This window comes from Microtus oregoni, unplaced genomic scaffold, assembly GCF_018167655.1.
Source record: "Microtus oregoni isolate MIOR12 unplaced genomic scaffold, Mior012 000006F_ref0000085, whole genome shotgun sequence".
NCBI classification, from domain to species: domain Eukaryota; kingdom Metazoa; phylum Chordata; class Mammalia; order Rodentia; family Cricetidae; genus Microtus; species Microtus oregoni.
In genome coordinates this window covers 2,465,491-2,484,511 of record NW_024543065.1, presented here as the reverse complement: position 1 = coordinate 2,484,511, position 19,021 = coordinate 2,465,491, and the positions used below count along the sequence as shown (strand labels likewise).

The 19,021-nt window shown below is 43.6% G+C and overlaps 1 protein-coding gene across 1 annotated transcript in view; it reads right to left on the bottom strand.

Annotated features, from left to right (window-relative positions):
- The window catches only part of Map3k5 (mitogen-activated protein kinase kinase kinase 5), a 206,277-nt gene that overhangs the window by 56,023 nt on the left and 131,233 nt on the right, over positions 1-19,021 (bottom strand). Inside the window, exons 12-14 of the mRNA XM_041653466.1 lie at positions 9,805-9,854; positions 6,996-7,091; positions 3,830-3,911 (exon numbers count right to left, since the gene is read on the bottom strand). Of these exons, the coding sequence (XP_041509400.1) occupies positions 3,830-3,911; positions 6,996-7,091; positions 9,805-9,854 (228 nt within the window). The remainder of the gene's footprint in view (positions 1-3,829; positions 3,912-6,995; positions 7,092-9,804; positions 9,855-19,021) is intronic.

Genomic DNA, 19,021 nt, shown 5'->3' with positions numbered 1-19,021 from the left:
AAATCGATGTGGAGTCTCTGTTTACAAGTCAACAGAAAGAGGAATGGTAAAATCTTCCATCACCATGCAGGTGTCCGAGTCAAAGGAAAATGTTCTTTCAGGGAGTTTGTCCCCGCTCCACCCACAAGGGGCCAGCTTTCTCCCTGTGTTCACTGGGAACAACGCTGAGAAAAGTTCACAAAGCATGCTGGTCTGACGCCTCAGTCCTGTGCCAGCTGATGCATCAAAGAGAGGTACAAAGGCACGCGTGTGTGACAGAGAGGGGCCTGTGTTAGCTCTTGATAGTTCAGGGTGTACTGCTGCATGGTAAATAATATAGTGGGCAAAGTCGGGGCAGAAAACCAGGTAAAACTCAATGGAAACAGAGCCAAGCGAGAAATGGGAGAGGTTAAAAACGATTTAAAGAGAAACATGTCAGAAAGACATGGGGACCAGGCGTGACAATGCAACACTTGTCAACTGCTGTGCATAGGACAGGGAAGGGCATGGAATGGTTAGACCACAGAGTGCACTGAGAAAATAAATAGAGAGAGTTAGGGACACTGCATGATCCAGAGACCTCCCTGTTGTGTTTGAACATGAAATTATCCCCATGGGCTCATATGTTTAAATACTTGGTCCCTGGCTCATAGGGTTGTTCTTGTAAGATTGTGGAACCTTCAGTAACTTTGCTGTTGGAAGCAGGTCAGTACAGCAGACCTGAAGTTCCTGTCTACTTTCTTCCTCTTGCTTCCACCGCCATGTCTTCCTCGCCATGATGGGCTGCATCCCCTAGAACTACATGCGCCCCCACCGGAAAAAATACTGCACACCTTATAGACTTCATCCCCTAGGACTCCTTCTCTTGAGTTGCTTCTTGTCAGATATTTGAGCACGACCACAAGAAACACAACGATTTTTGCAGTCCTTCTACAAAGAGCAGCAAAAAGTGGTGAGAGGAAAAAAAAACTTGGAGAGCCCCAAGATTAAGTCTGAACTGGAGGTCTCTGAGGGTGACAAGAGGAAAGGCAGGGAAGGTAAGTAGCTGGGGTTGAACATCTCTCAGGTATCTGGACGAGATTATGGAGCAACTACCCTCACTCTACAGGGATGTATTAGAAGGCAAGCAATAGAATACAGGGATCGTAGGTAGTAAGCATTCAAACCTTAATGGCTAGCTATACTCAATGGTTTGAAGACTTCACTGTAAACCAACAGATTAAATTACTAGGAAGATGGGCTCATAACCCTTCCAGAAAAAACACAGCCTTGAGTCAAAATGCATTGCCCTGAATCAAAAGGAAATACTGCTGTATGAGGACAGGAAGGTCTCCTGAGACACGATATCATGTTATCTTTGAAACAACCTTGAACAGTTTGTAGTGTCTTAGAGATTTTTATTGCTGTGAAGAGATACCATGACCACGGGAACTCCTTTAAATAAAAACATTTAATTGAGGTGGCTTTCTCGCAGTTTCAGAGGTTCAGTTCATTCTTATCAGAATGGGGAGCATGGGCAGTGTGCAGGCGGACATGGTGCTGGCGTTGAGAGTTCACTGACACACTGAGGGAAGCTTGAGAAAAGAGACCTCAAAGCCACCCCTACAGTGACACACCTTCTCCAACAAGGACACATCCCCACTCCCTTTGGGGACCATTTTTTTCAAACCACCAGAGTATGAATCTGGAAAATTATTTCAAAACTTAAAGCTGAGAAAAGACAGTCAAGACCTTCTTGTTCAACTCTAAGGGATGAAAGTTATCTTAGACAAGCAAGGGCATAAAACAAAGCTGAAAACTGGCAAAATCAGAACCATAACGCACGGCTCTTGTCTCCAGTTCAGAGATCTCATAGGAGTAGATTCAACTCTGAACAGGAGAGATCTGGCCACAAGCAGAAGCAGCTTGTACCCATCCTATCATTTGATATTGAAATGAGAAAGATTAATAACTCTGATTTCTAAGAAGTTTTTTAAATGTCAGGAAATCTGGGGCTGGCCATGAACTTGGAGCTTATGGAACCACATTAACATTATCTGTGGAATATTGACAATGTCCTAAGTGAAGATAAAGACATTAAGAAGTATCTCCTGGTCAGCCATCTTTCCCAATCTCCTGGTAAGTCATATTTCCCAATTTCTTAGTCAACAACCTCTCCCAAGAGTTTCTATTTGTTGAGATAAGGCACTCAAAAAGGCTTCATGAATAATCGAATTCCAGTTGAAGCAAATACAAAATAGTTGCTGTGCTTACAAATTCCAACCATTGTTTAAAGATGGTCTCTAAGACAGTTCTCATACAGTATAGATGTTGACAAGAAAAGGAATTATTTTTAGTTTTTCATACATGGGCTGAAGTTTGAAGAAGTCTGTGGTCAGGAAGTGAAGGAATTCATTTTAATAAACTAGCAATCGAAAAAAACAATTTAAACAGGAAATGTCGAAAATATTTAAGAAACATCATCAAATATATATTGGAAAGTTATACACTATACAAACATGTAAGTTAAGGCTAAATGATATTCAGCCATGGCTATGAAAAGGCACTGAAAGGAAGGACCCAGGTAGACCTCGTCATCCTTCAGTCCAGAAGATCCCTTTAACCATTCAAGAATGCTATGCTAATTGAGCAACTATGATAAGATGAGGCAAAATGGCAAACTGAGTCCAAACTCTTAAAAGAAAAGATGCTTGAATTCTTGGGCAAGGCCGTGCAGCCCATTGAGAATATCACAGAAACCACTCTCTGTCAGAGGACTTAAATTATTCTGATGAGACGCAAGGGGCAGGTGTTTTCTAGCACACAAGCTTGGTCTGCCCATGCTCAGTGGAGAAGGGTGCGCCGGGAGAGCTGGCATGACTTAGAGCATTATTACACTGCATGCTGGTTTTTGAGAGGTTGGCTGATTTGGTGGAACCCTCTGGCTGTTCCTAGGAAGAAACATTGGTAGTCCCCTCCTTAGTTAATTGGTCACGGTGCTGTTGATAAACATGCCCAGTCAAGAAGGGCCTTTCATAACACCAACCCCATATGCTAACACTGAATAGAGTTCTTTGCAACATGACGTACTTCCCTTTTACATGACAAGAGACTAAGAGTAGACCAATGAATCACAAATCTAAGGCAATTAAATCTGTGCTATGTGGTCTATTATAGCGAAATTAGTTCCCAGTCCCCAACTGGAGTTGAGAGACCTAGTCCAGTACAATCTTTTGATCCCCAAATCTAAAAGTACAGAATGAAAAGACATGCAAATAAGTATCATTATCTACTTCTTCTATGACCAGCAAGATAACACATGGAGAAATTTGTTTTTCCAAATTAGAACTATCATCTTTCTATAGCTTTAAGAGGCCTAGGGCTTATTTATTGATATAAAATTTACATAATCATTAGATAATCACAGAATCTAACCACAGACAGCATTAATGGTTGGCTAGTATATTAAATTTTTCTTTCAACTGTCACTCTACTAAGCAACAGCTAACTTTTTTTTTAGTTCAGTGAATGGGATGAAATTACTAAAATGACCTACAATGTACATATACATGTGTTTTAGTTTATAGTTTTGTTTTTCTTTTTCAATTTTACTTTATGTTAACACATAAATTTCAAGAAGCTGGAGCTACAGGCAGTTGTGAGCTTCTTGACATGGGTGCTGGAAACTGAACACAGTCCTCTGGAAGAGCAGAGTGCCTCTGAACTGCTAAGCCATCTCTCCAGGCCCTCTTTGATGGAGTGCCTCCATGATTCACCTCATCCCTGGGGGATGAACCTCATCCCTGCCCGTCCCCCTTAGAGTCAGTTTTCAAAGGCTCATTTGTAAAGCGCAGTTTATTCCAGCCCTTACCTCCAAGGAGTCCCCTTCACAGTCTCCGTCCTCTGTGCCTCTGCCCTTCTCTTCCGTGATGGTATTCACCATTTCAAAGAACCTACAACGAGAGTTGGCATTCACAGCGCAGGCTTCTTCACCTTCGCTCAGTAAACCCATCACAAGCCAACAATCGCTCAGGTGGAGAATTCATTTAGGGCACTAAACACATCAAACATCCTGCCTCAGCCCCACCTGCCACCAGCGTGCTCAGGACTTTTACATCAGTCAGTGTAATAGGGCAGTTGTGGAACACAAGCCCTGTTCATAAAAATGTTCTGAATGGCCCATGAATCTTAGTGAATACAATACCTGTATCTACCTGGCAGCCCAGCAGAGATCAGCCTCTTGGTTGGTCACCCTGCTAAGGAGCAACCGGAAGTGGGGTTGCCCCATGGGGCTTGCCAGAGATAGTCTCTGGTGAATGAATATCATAGGCTCAGCTCTCTCAAGCAGAAAGACTCTCAGCCCAACCATTGTTAGTTAAGTAATTAGATCCCAAATCGACTTCAGAGCAAAATTTAAGAACCAAGAGTCTTTGGGCAAATAAACCACCAGGATTATCTATGTGTTTTGGGGAGCTGTGGGGTGTAGGGTGGGAGCACAAAAAGAAATTATCAGATTGGGAGGATTGTTCTAGAGATTTCTGACTGCAAATACTAGTAAATAAATGTAACTTGAATCTAGAACACAAGGGTTAGACAAAGTCATAAAAATGTTGAGGATGTAGACTTGGCTATCAAATCAAGATCACTGGGTTCTATGTGACTTGGGCAAAGTTTTCCACTTCTCTGGGTACTTAATTGCAAAGCAGGGGTGTACCTGTTCCACAGGCTGGGAAGGTACTTAGAGAAATCCTTATAAAGTGCACACGCAGAATACTGCACTCATAAACGTTAATGCTGTTTTGTTCCTGCTATTGTTATTAAATAAACAAAATAGCCCTATTCTGGCTATTCCAGAATGTCTAGTACCTGTGAATCTCAGTTACTAAATCTCCTGCCTGAGCACTTTCATCAATATATATGCAGATCCTATAAAAGACAGTCTGAAACACCGATGTGACCTTGGCAGACTGCTTATATGTGCTTTGGAGACAGAGTCACCTCTCTGGTTTTACTTTTGTTGTTTTTGTTGTTGTTTTATCAAGACAGGGTTTCTCTGTGTAGCCCTGGCTGTCCTGGAACTTGCTCTATAGCCCAGGTTGGCCTCGAACTCAGAGACGCGCCTACTTCTACCTCCTGAGTTCTGGGATTAAAGGCACGTGCCGCCACTGCACGGTGAGCCACCTCTCTTTTGATGACATTTTAAAATGCTTGTTAGATTTTATTTCTAAAGTCAGTTTCAGAGCCCAGTAATGTAAGTGAGGAATAAATTTGTCCCTTACCCTCTAAGTAACGTAGTAAAGTTTAGACCAGTGGTTCACACATGAACTAAGGGATGCACTGGATAGGTGGGCTGCTGGCTTCACAGGCAGGGCATGCTATTTGCAAGGCTAAGCACAGAAAGCAGGCTATCAGGCGAGGAGATTACCTACACAACTCAGAAATTATTTCTGTACCTCAGTTTATCTTTCCACCCATTCAACAAACACTCATTGACCACCTAGGGCCAAGGGCTGCTCTCTCTAATGGGAACCAATGAATGAGGCGACTTTGGAATCTGTAGCCTACTTACAGAGTTCCCTTGTGCCTAATAAAAATACTATTTTCATATAATATATTTTGACTGTGTGCTCCCCCCCCCCCCACGCGCCAATTCTTACTCTCCATTCCCACAGCACATTTCTTGGAGGTCGTTGGCATGGAAACAAAGCAAAACAAAATCCCATGATTGGGTGGAATAAGAGTAAATCCTAAGTAAGATTAAATATCCGGGTGAGTTAGAAACAAAAGTAAGGTCAGTTAAGAGGGGAAAGAAAGCAAAAAAGAACCTTTTAAAATGGCTTTACAGCTAAAGATTAAGACCTGAGATGAAGACACACACCAGCCATTAATGGGAAACTTCTCACTATGACCATCATAAGAGAATATAGCACTGTGGGGCAGCAGTCTGCCATATACGTCAGGAGCATGGATTCGAGTTCGCATCAAGTCCCCAGTTTTATCCTTACTGGTTATATGATATTAAGGTAGTTTTAAAAATCTATTTCTTTTCCTTCTTTTATGGAAGATGGTAATCATACTTATCTAATTGGATTTCACGAAAGATCAAAATCGATACCAGGCTAGGGATGAGCATCAAGAACAAATACTGTCTACTGAATTAGCCTATCAGACATTTATTACGGCAATTATTTGAAAAAAGGACAACCCTCAATAAAATCAAAGTTCAGCCGGGTTTCTGCCTACGTTTTGGCTTCTACGTGGCTATTTGCTCCTCCTCTACTTTATTGCTCACCACTGTGTTCTAAGGGAATATGAAATACTTAACTAAGAGAAATATACCTGGGGAGAATATGGTCATAGGTTTTTAGGCTATTTTTTTTTTTTTTTTACTGGTATAGGCCAGATCCTGGGCTATGCGCCCACCAGAGAGAATCCAGTATAACTGGTCTGCAGTGGGGCTCAGGTGCTGATTTAATGCTTACCAGGTAGTTCTTCTAGTAGGTAGGGTGAAGAGTGTCCATTGCAGACAGGAGTAAGTTTATGCTAAATAATCTGTTTATGGAAAATTTGGCACTCATCTATAGTAAGTAAACTTTTTAAAAATGAGGTATTCCATTAAACAATTTACCTCAGCTAATGTTTTATTTGTGTAAGATACACTGACTAAGCAAGGGCCTGATGTTAAACAGAAATCCTAGAGCCAATACCACATGAGTCTAAAGCAATATTAAAAATGTCTTAGCTGGGCAGTCGTGGCATACACCTTTAGTCCCAGCACTTGGGAAGCAGAGTCAGGCGGATCTCTGAGCTCAAGGCCAGCCTGGTCTACAAGAGCTAGTTCCAGGACAGTTAGGACTGTTACACAGAGAATCCCTGTCTAGAAAACCAAACCAATAATAATAATAATAATAATAATAATAATGAGTGCCTGCACAACCGCCCCATCATCAGTTTTCCACAGAAGCCACACGCGCCGTTTTACCTGAAAACAGTGACCATGTGAAACCAGCCCCTCCAAGTGAAGGACAGATACGTACTTTTTACAGTGCAGCTCTGTGCAGAAGTAGATCTGGAAGTCATCCGAATTGTGAAGCACGTAAAGAAAGCAGCAGCGCTCTTCAAACTTGGAGATACTGAAACAAACAAACCCCACTCTGTTCAGACAGGTGCCAACCCTTCCGCGCATCTCCAATGCAGAAGATCGATATTTCTTATACCCAAACCTGCTTTGACGTCAACTGCCATTTATGACAGTATCACTTTCAAGACTGATAGTCCCCAGACCATAATACTAAAATTACGCATTATTCCTACACAAATGTGCAGAACAGGGCTGCTCTGGGGTGCTGAAGTTCACATGTGCCACACGTTGGGTTTGGCATGGACACGAGTCCTGTCTGGCATAGCACTGACCTATGCTGAGAGGGAAGCACACATCCCAGCTGGCTGGCTAGCCCCGGTGATTCCAGGCCTCTGGGAAGTGTTTTCAGAGCTAGGGAGGCAGTTTGTACAGGTGGCAGAGTCGCTGCACTAGCTGGAGAGCTGAAGGGGCAGAGCAATGTGGCCCAGCCCTTGGTGTGGCCCTAGCAAGTACTTTCCTTTAGAACAGCAATTCTCAACCTGGGGATCGTGACCCCTGTGGGGGTCAACTGACCCTTTTACACGGGTTGCTTAAGACCATTGGAAAACATTGGATCTTAACATTACAATTCATAACAGTCGCAAAATTACAGAAATTAGCAATGAAGTCGTTTGATGGTTGGGGTCACCACACCATGAAGAACGCTATTAAAGGGTTGTCGCATTAGGAAGGTTGAGAATCACGGCTTTAGAACATGTGAACGGTTCTGAGTTGGTGAGTTAGGACATGCTAGTTTGTGTCAGGAGTTGACCGATGTTTTCTGTAATGGGTCAGATAGGGAAATTATTTCAAGTTTTACAGGCCAAACCACTCAGTTCGGCTACTGGAGCATGGAAGCCTGTGACTGTTGAGACTGTGCCTGCTGTCTAAGACATTTTATTGATAAAACAAGCCATGGTCCTAACTTGGTCCACGAACATAACCTATCAGGCCATATTATCACTGCTGCACCTGCTATTTCTTCCTTTTAGAATGCACAGCTTCATTTGGGTTTTTGAGCATGGTCTTCCTGTGTGCCTTAGGATGGCTTCAAGCTCACTTACAAAGCCCAGACTGACCCTGAACTCATGATCCTCTTGCCCTAGCCAAATGCGTACAAGGATGGTAGGCATGTCCCAGCATGCCCAGACTTTATATTTTTAATCTTATAACACTGATTCTAGTCATCATCTAAGGCCCAGATGAGACCCTTTCCCCTCTAGCTTTTACTATTTCTACTCCAGACAGAAGGACTCCTCATGACGCTCCTCTCTGGATGTATTCATAGCCTACTCATCTCACATCACGTGGCCGTTGATTGTTAGGCGCTTGCTACCCCTTCCCACTTGACTGCGAATTATTCACGAGGTCCTTGTCGCTGCTCCGTCTTTAACAGAACAGGACTCAATATGGCACACAGCTGGTGCTCAACACATGCCATTGGCTTCAGCTGGCCACACTCGGAGGTGACGCAAGGCAAACTGCTGACCTAGTTGGATGGCCCCTTGGCTTGTCATCCTTTCTTTATAGAGGAGGAAGCCAGGAAAAGCTGGCTGTCTTTGAAGTCACAGACCAGAACTCAAGTTTCCCAACATGTAAACCAGCCATCACCAGAGGGAGGCATTCTCTATCTACAACATGAGTCACAAGAAGTGTTGGCAAGGTCCTGCCAGGCCTAATTAATAAGAGCTAAATCACCGTAAAACAGAGCTGATGAGGTGTAATACACTGTTGCTGTACTAAATGGATTGCCGGAGAAGGCAGCAATAAAGAAAGAGTACCTCGCTAATGAGTGGTTTAAGAATTAAATATTAAGAGCAGACAGCTTTATTTGAGAAGGTATTGATTGGAAAGTCGTGAGTCAGACTCGTAATCACTCTTGTTTCTATTCAGATCACTCCTGAGGTAACAGGTAGTTGTTCTACCGGGCACACTAAAATTATCGGTGACTCACCGCGCTGCCAGTTCAGGCTCTAACAAAGCCAATTACAGCTATTGCAAAAGCAACAGGATATTGCACAACTGGCCCGCAGAAGTCTGTTGTCTCCCATTCCCATTATGTGGGGGTAAACAGCAGTAAATGCAATTCGGTTTGCAGGCTGAATGAGTTGTGTGGCACAGGCTTCTAACGTGACAAAGTTCCGGACACTCAGCCCCTGACACCCGATTCTGATCACTGACCTTATCTCTAATTCCCAGGAGAAAGCTTTTTTATTTATTTTTTATTTTCCCCGAGCCACTGGCATTATGACAAGGTTTGAGGACTGGACTCGAATTTGTCACTGTGACCTCACAACACAATTGCATCAGCAGTGACCTTGGGGGAAATTTTCATCAATTCCCTATCATACATCAATATGAATACGAGATCCAGGGTATAATCTGGGAGATGTCCTGCAGACCTCTTGGTAACCTAAAGGACAGAAAGACATCTTCCAGCCTTAACCAAAAGGTCAGCCAGCAGAAGAGGACCTCCACACGATTCCCTTTGTGCCACATCAATTCACATTTAGCCCGGAGTAATGACCATGATATCAGTTGGAGGACCCACGATGACGAGGTGCTCTTTATAACAGGGGCAGAGAAGCTGGTGGCTGACTCTTGACAACAAAGAAGGATCCCTGAATTTTTTTCTCAGTTTAAATTATGATTTAGAGTTCTATCTGGGCTATGAATATCTCAGAGGAATGTCTTCTAAGCACACCGCATGTCCCGGGGAAACGTACCTTACTCCCCTGATAGAGGATGCACTGAAGTTCCACTCATGTATGCCTTTCTGGAACACAGGAGAAGAAGAGCAATGACAAAAAAATATTAAGTTGTCCGCATGAAAAATAACATCACAAAATAATTGAGTTTTATTAGTTTTAATAGCATATCCATTTTTCCTCATGAGCAAGTTATCTTAGGGGGTTTGCGTTTCATTCTGAGATCACAAAAGTCATGTTTACTGAATTCCTTTACTTCAAGACTGCAGCTTTCAAAACAACCTGAACGTTCTTGTCATTAAACGTAAAACCTTAATTTTAGTTGTAACTATTATGCTTTAAGTTTAAGTAAAACCCAAACCAAAACAAACAAAAATAAATAAGTGGTCACAACAATTAGATTGCTGTAGTCAGCAATTATTTTCTTTTTGTATACTTGCCAATGATTTTCCATGCATGTATGTATTTGTGCATTTGAGGGCACATCTGGAAGCGCACATGTGGAGGCCGGAGGACAGCCTCACGTGCGGCTTCTCTGATGCCATTCATTCCCCACTGGCCTGGAGCTTGTCACTGGAGACCTGCTTGTGTCCAGCTCTTCAGGTCTGGGAGCACAGTGTACCACCTCACCTGGTTTTCTTACGTTGGTTCTGGGAGTGGAGCTCAGCTCTTACCTGTGAAGAACACTATACTGCCTGAGCTAGCTCCACATACAATGTTCATTTTTCTGAGAAAAAAAATCCAATCAATTTGAATAAAGTCTTTGTAAGGTTTTAAAAATAATTCTCTTTAAATTATCTTTTTCCTTTTGAATCTGAGAGAGGGGGTAGATTCTGTAGTTCAGTCTGGCCATGAACTTGCCATCTTCTTGCCTCTTTTTTATTTAAATTTTTTTTCTCCATTTTACATCCCAAATATAGTTCCCCCTCCCTTGCCACCCCTCACTCCCCCGCCCCCACCTTATCCCCACTTCTCAGACAGGGTAAGGCCTCCCATGAAGAGCCATCAAAGGCTGGCACATCAAGCTTCTTGATTGCTGGGATTCCAGACACATAGCACCATAGCCAGCTTGAGAAAGGTAAAACTTTTCAATTAAACTGGCAACTGGTGTGGTTTTTTTTTTCTCCAGAAACTGTGTGTGTGTGGTGTGTGAAACTGTATATGCATGTACAGGGTGCCTATTACAACTCTAAGGGATTATTACCTAATTTATGAAAAGCTTAATATGCTAATAGTGTTTGAACATAAATATTGGGTTATTATGTAATAGACAGATATGGGTGATTCACCGAGTCCATATTTAAAAAAATTGAAAATTTATCTCTCAATTATGATTAAGCATATCATAATAACCATCAGATAATTATCCTCAGATTATTTTCTCTATCCAAATGTTTGGAAATCTCAACGTCTCCCAAACTGACATATTGGGAAGCAATGGATGGGAGAGTCTTATGCCTAAGCCTACCTAACCGGACCGGTATAGGGCCTGGATGTTAGTTCAGATGGCCATGACCTTTACCCTGGATTCCCTGATTAAAGAAGGCTGCCAGATACTCACAGTTTGGCTAATTATTCAGAACATCCAAGCATTTTTTTTAATACTTTGCTAGACAGTCTTATAAAAATGACCTGACAGGATTAATTTTCTCTTTTAAACTATCAAAACTATCAAACTGAATTGAACTGACTTCCTTTAGCAAGCACCCGGGTGATTGCTCCTTCTGCAGGAGGCTGCCAGCTAATTAGAGTTACCTTCCCCAGAACTCTGGTTGTAATGAAAAGACCTAATGGATGACTCTGAACTTAGGCTAGGCAATGAAAACTGCCTCAAGCTCCTCCACCAAACCAATGGCTTCCCATCTTGCAACCGTCAACAGTGACGAAAGTCATCAGTCTTGCTAATATTTATGACAAAGGCCACCTGGGATTCTTAGATGGTTTCCCCGCCTGGCCTCATCCTCCAATAAGGATAAAACTACCCCAATAATCTTCTTAACTATACCATATAGCAGAATAGAAATAAAAAAATGTTTAGCCATGACATAAAATTAATAGCATGCTAAAGTAAAACCACCAGGAAAGCCAGCTCCTACCGCTGCTATGAGGTTGCAGTCTTGGATGGGCTGGTGAAATGGATGTTCAACTTTACACCTCTGAGGTGGCCCCAGAACTCTTCTCTTGGCAAAAGCAACTCAAAAAAGCTACATTTTCTATCCTTAGCACGTAAGTCTTTGCTAGGGCCATGCAACCAGGAGTTCAGACAGATCCTCTCAAATCTGATGCAAAGTACTCTAAAACCAATGTCAGAGCACCTTACTGGGCTCTGAGCTGAGTCAGCACACAACAGGTTCTACTCTCATAAGATACAGGGAAGGAAGACAGTGTAGAAAGGCCTAGAAGACCAAGGGTGTGACCGAGTCACCACAGCACTGACCCTGAAAACACAAAGACCCAAGCTTGACCCTTAGAACCCATGTAAACATGCCAGGGAGTGGCAGATCCCATGTAATCCCATCACTGAGGAGGCAGAGACAGGAGGATCCCTGATCCCTACCATCCTACCATTGTTCTGGCCTAACTGGTGAGTGCCAGGCCATTCAGAGACTCAGTCTAAAAGGAGGTGGACAGCACTCAGGGGGATGCCACCTGAGATTGTCCTCCAGCCTTCACACACATACACAGACATGCATGCATACCCACATACATATGTGCACTGGTATATACATAAAGATGTGTACATACATGTACATAAAAAGGGCCACAAATAAAATAACCAAGGAGGATCCTTCACTTACACATATACATGCATGTGTACCTGTCTGCACACATATGTGGACTGGTATACACATGAAAATGTGTGTGTATATACATGCACATAAAAGGGGGCCACATATAAAATAACCAAGAATTGGGTGGAGGCTTCACACACACATATACATGCATGTGTACCTGCCTGTACACATATGTAGACCGGTATACACATGAAAATGCTTATAACCCAGGTCAGTGTCTAAATAACTATGTAGCCTAGAGGCTTCACTTCTGACCTGCTTACTGCTCACACACAATGCATCCTTACCTCTAAAGCCTGCTACTGAGCTGTCCCCAAGACCGTGGTCAGGACTACAAGCGGGGATGAGAGCAGAGCAGGCTTGGGGAGTGTGCAAAGCAGCCACTGAACACAGCAAACATTAACACAGGTGGGTGATACCGGCAAATTAAGCTTTCAACAGCCCTGCTCTGGGAGAAACCAAGGAAGGGTTTCCTGGATAGACTGGGCTGATCCACCCTGCCAGGACACCTTAGGGCCTAAGATGCAGCCACTACATTGCAAGAGGCCCTGCCTGCTTGGAGAGAGGGACTCACCACAGGGAGGCACTGCTGAGCTGCAAAGTGAATTACAAGGGTCTAAGATGCAGAGTTGGAGGCCAAGCAGACCCCACCATGGTCACCTATTTGAACCACCACACAGCTCCACTTTGTAGGAACTGGTCCACTCTAGATCCCATGTCCCAGCCAGAGCAAGAATAAGAACGAGGGGCTAACAATGAGGATGACAGTAATAATTTAATAATTATATTCTGTCAGACCTTATTGCTATCTGGGGTAACAGTGGTTCCTCCCTAGCTACAACAGCAACAGCAAAGGTTTATTGGTGTTGTTGTTGGTTTGTTTCATTTTTTGATTTTGAAGTTGTTCAGGTTCTGCTGGGACATTGAACTTAATCTAAACTGGCCACAATACGTTCATTTTCTATATTGGTGACTGGTTTAGGCATGATGCAGTTTTGTTCTGAGCGGCAGGGCTGGGCTCTCCTTTCTAGGATGCTGTCCATGTGAGGCAATGCCTGTAGCAGGGTTTAAGACCATGAAAGGACAGCCAACAGCTTACAGAGAACTCAGGTCAGAACGCAGACACAAATCCCCCTTAGAAAGCCATCTCGGAATTTCTTGCCATTTTCTGAGTGTTTGAGCTATTTTACTTGGCTGCATGAACACAGCATGAACGAGAGAGCGTGTCTACCTGGAACTGGGTAAGAATGGTCCTTCACACAATTTACACATTCTATCTACCCAGCCACTGGCCAGAGCTGGGATCCCAGAAGGTAGGCAGCCTTCAAAGTGCTGACGGGTCCCCTGCCAGCCACACTTGTGATGAAGAAGCACAGCACAGGCCAACAGTTGCTTAAAATTCAACCCTAAAAGGGAGGAATTTCAAACAGCCCCACAAAGTATCTTGCAGGTGGCTTCTCTGGATCTAGGTTTTTCTTCCACGGTACCTGTGCAGATTTTTCTCAAGTGCTGACTCTAAAGAGCAGACATCTATGGGGAAAAGGGACACAGCTCGGATTAAGGAATTGTGCCCCACGAACGGAATGTAGCTCTCCAAGAGTTCCGGGAACTGGTGTACAATGTCTGAAGGTTTTGGAAAATTGCAGTATGAAGCAGAGTCTGGAGACAATACAATAGCTCAGCCCACATTTTAGAAACTGCTGAGCAGGTAGAGAAAGAAACATAACAAATAAAAAGCAATATTCTAAATTCTAGGAAAATCATGACATTCTAGGTCATAATCCATTTCCTGCTTACCAAACAATCTATTAAATCGGTTGTTTACCTACTAGTTACAGACTTAAGGCTGGTAATAAAGGTTTTTCTTTCTCGAGATCCTACCACTTCAGCTGGTAAAAGGTAGAGAGAATGATGTCAACAGCGAACGCAGTTTACAGAGAATCAACTTACAAACAAAAGGGACATTTGGCAAGGACAATTTTAATATGAAGATTATATGGATGGGATGCCACAAGCGCAGTCCACGAGCGCCAAAAGGCAGCGGGAGGGCTGGAGAGACGGCCTAGTAGTTCAGAACACTGGCAGAGGACCCAGCACTTGCATGGTGTCTCACAACTGTCCGTAAGTCCAGTTCCAGGGGACCTTTGTGGGCACCAGAAACACACATGGTGCACGTGCATGCATGCATGCAAGCAAAATGCTCATAAAATAGTAGTGTTTCTTTTTTTTAAAAAAAAGACAGTGGAAGTAGGCAAAGAGATAATTCATGCCTTAACTAATAAATAACCCTTCCTCATATACTCAGTGAATGTCACAACATACATAGTTCTTAGCACAATATAAAAGCTGCTCCTAAAATTGTCACAGGGTTGAGAACGCCCCACCAGGCCCACTGGTCCACTGATCAGAGAACCTCTCTGGAAGAGCAAACAAAAACAACTAAAGCACTGTTTCCAGAAATCTCTGGCTCGCTGTTTGCTCTTTTCCTGTCTTCCAAACTCTATTGGCTCTGCGCTCATTCTCGGGACCATGTTTGTCGCTAATTCCTTTAGCCACATTCTGATCCAAGTGTCCCTGGGTAACCTTGCGCTTTCCGGTCAAGCCTCTGAAAATCTCTTCCCGTCTTGCTCTCGCCCCAGTATAAGAACATGTCTGCGTCCACGTCAAAGTGCTGCGAGCAGGCACTGCACTTACGCTCAGCTTCGTCTCTGTAGGTGCCTGCAGGTCACCAGCTCCAAGTGCCCGGGTCTAAAATAAAAGTCCTCCACCTCTCATCTTTTCCTTCTAAACACCCTAGTGGAGTGACTCCCCCCACCCCCCCAGCCGACTTTGAGCCTGCTAATTCTTACTCCTTTTTAGTGTCTCTCCTAATGAGTAGCTGAACCATACACTGATTTTTTTTCTCTTCAAATGACCCATCACTCTGCAGCTGGGACCCCACTGTCCTAGTACAACATCTAGCTACTTCATTTCTAACTATTTCCTTCTTTTCTGTGACCCTTCAGGTTCCAAGATTCCCTAACTGTACATCAAGGTGCGCTAAGTCTTCCAGCTATAGCGAAAACACGATTAACGCGTGTTCTGTGCCTTTAGCCCATTGCTGGAGAATTCCTGGTAACTATCTCATGCACTCTCCACAACATTCCCTAAGGTACCATCATCGTCTTTTCTCCATGTATGGAGGCTACTGGAAGAAGTTATACAGACTGCCCAGGTCACCCCGCAAGCAATAGATAACAGTGGCCTTCTCACCTGCGGGGCTTCACTCTGACCTTGTTCCTGGCCGCTCTGGCTGGGTTGCACTCTTGACAGCTCTTAGATTCTAAGTAGCTTCAGTGATGCACCATTTCCTACCAGCACATGTCCAGATTCTCCTTTCTCACTCAGGAAACAAGTTGTGATTCTATAGCATCCTGCTTACCGGTGTATTTGCCACCGCCAGCATCACGTCCCCCTGGTGAGCCAAAAAGGCCGCTCACCACCCCTGGGCATCCCATGCTCGCATTTGTTCTTTGTCTCTGTTGGAATCTGCTCTGTTCTCCCCACCTGAATCATTCCTTAGTCCACAACCAAAACCCAGACTCCCAGTCCTAACTGTATCCCCCCAAAGACATCATGCCCTACTCATTGTTCCTCACTGAACTTCAGAGACCGAAAGTTCCAAAGGTCCTCCTCACAACCCGGCATGGTCCCATGAGCCACCGAAGTCCTTATAGTCAGGAAGCAAGAGTGTCACACTGGTCACAGTGCGTTCCTCCCAGGTAGCATGACGCTCCAGGGGCAAACTCACTGAGGTACCAGAAATGTTACTGACGTGGAGGTCGGCCATTCTCCCCTTACAAAGTGATGAACGCAGAGAATGTCTTAGCGGTCATAAAGTTCCTTATCAAGGCAGTTTTCCTTTAGGAATAAGTTAATACTATAGGAAAAGACAATACCATCTTTTGGGACTATCTTCATTAAGGGCTAGACAACCAGGCCTCACAGTAATACTGCTCATAGTGGCAGGCCCTAACATGGGTAAGGTGTGTTTTGTTGGGTGACGATCCCACGGTTATCATAACCTGTTAGTGGGCAAAGTATAAAACTCCAGCACAGCCAGCCCATAGCTGTCCTAGGAAAGTAGTAGCGGGGCCAGGGTTCCACAGGTTGGATCTGGAAAGACCACAGTTCTGAAAGAAGCCATTCAGACGCAGCTGGCAGACCTACTTCTGAAGACAGATTCCAATACACACTCGTGCCGTGATTCCACGCTATCCGGCATTTAGTATGTCTGCCAAAGCACTACACCTTACCAGGCTTCACACCACCAACTGCATTCAGACATACACTAACTTCCAATGCCAGTACTTCTGGGTAGCTGCCTGGTCATTTTAAACACAAGGAACCCCTTCTTCTATAAATGACAGCTCCATGACAGGTGACTTGTTGCTGTTTTGATCGAGGTTACAGGACCTGGCCCTACCTGGAATTTGGAAAAGGCTCAGCCCAGCTGATGTGACTACCCCAAAGCATGAGTTACTCTTCCTGTATTACCGACACGCTGTGTGGATGGGCCTGGGGAGCTTCCTACAGCGGTGGTTAATGCATGTGGGTTTTGCTAACCAGATCAGACATAGAGTGGAAATCCAGATTTGAAGCCACTTCTTGTCACTCAAATGTTGAGGTTTCCAGGAGATAGCCTTCGGAAACTACAACCCCTAAGAGCCCAATTGAGCCATAAAGTCAAGGACGTAATGATTCTTCCCCAACTGAGTCATTCAGTATGCCCACACCCATTATTAAACTTCTCAACCACAGCCACACATCAGAATCATATAGCAATTTTCATAACAACATGCGCGTGTGTGCCCAGGACTCACTCTGAGCATAACACAAAAGATCACAACCTACGGCTAGCTTGTAGGCTTATACAACAGGTAGCTCTGTTTGTGACCTATTGGATACTTACACTCTCCCAAATGATACCTTCATATTGTTTAAAGAATGAAACAAGGTTAAATTCTGGGGTCTTAAAAAAAGGGTTACAAATAGCAGCCGTTTAAATAGTGTTTGTTGTTATCATCCTGAAAGTATTTGTGGCGTTCAGTATAGTAAAGGGCTCTGTGAGATGCACCCTCCCCACACAACTTCATACACTGTTCACAACAAACTCAAAGGGGGCAAGGTGGGGTTTCCTTTAGCTCAGGTTGGCCTGGAATTCACTGTGTTTCTGAAAGTGGTCTTGAATTTAGGATCTTTCTGTTTAAACCTCCCAAATCCTGGGATGACAGACATGCAACAGTGCCCTGTCTTTAAAGGTGGATATTGCTGCTGCTGTTGTTGTTGTTATTATTATTTTATTGTCTCTTGTGCAGATAAGGACACTGTAACTTAGGGAATCCATGGTGCACACAAGCAGTGACAAAAGTCTAAGCAAATCCAGGTCTATTAACTTACGCAGTATTGCAAACTTGTACCCAGCCCATGCTTTATTTTGCCCTTATCACCTCTGCGTACACCTGCAGGTTTCACTCCTCGGTTTATTGCCTCCCAAGGGAGAAAGTGCCATGAGAGGCGGAGTTCACTCATCCTGTATAAAGTGCTTTTCCCGCTGCTTAATACAGGGCCTGGTAAGTGCCTGGCACACAGCAGGTGCTCAGCCAACATCTGCACATGGAACCAGTGAATGAATAATGTTTAAAGAAAATTAAGGGTATTTTAGAAAACAATTAGGAAAAACCCTGAAATAAACTTTCTCCTAAGATTTCTCTAATATCTACACCTTTTCCTGTTGCTTGGACAGGTCATCCAGCATGATTTCTGTGTTTTAAGAGTTATGGCATGCACATGAGAACAGACAAAATCATGCCTGTCATCTCAGTACTTGAGGCTGAGGACTGAAATGCAGAGGCCAGCCTACCTTACAAAGAGAAACTCTGTCTTAAAACAAAGGACAAAATCTGAACAAACCACCAACATGCAAAGGTTGATCGCACGCTGCCAAGGAGTGTATAAGGGCTGGGGGCTGGGGGTCTAAGACCCTTCAGGAACCAAGTGTAAGTCCATCCTATCTTACTTTATCCAGACCATATTGAGTCAGCGCTAATCTGAAATTTTGCAGCTATTTAGATAAGCAAGCAGCCAGATGCAAAGATAACAATAACGGGCCCACTTTAAACTTACAAGGGACTTTGTCCTAACACGTTTTCTAGAATTAAGAGACACGTCATTTGCGACCTCAGTTTTAAAACTTATTTCTTTGGCATAATTTTGAAAAGTTACTTCTTCGGGGCATAACTGAGCTTATAGCATGAATTTCTAAAACAAAGAAATATCCCAATTTTTAGCACACTTGAAATGGTTATACCGTCTCTACTAAAAAGCTGAATTATTTCAAGTATATCCGACTAATTGATGAAACTCATAACCCAAAAGTAGTGATGTTTATACAGCAGCAT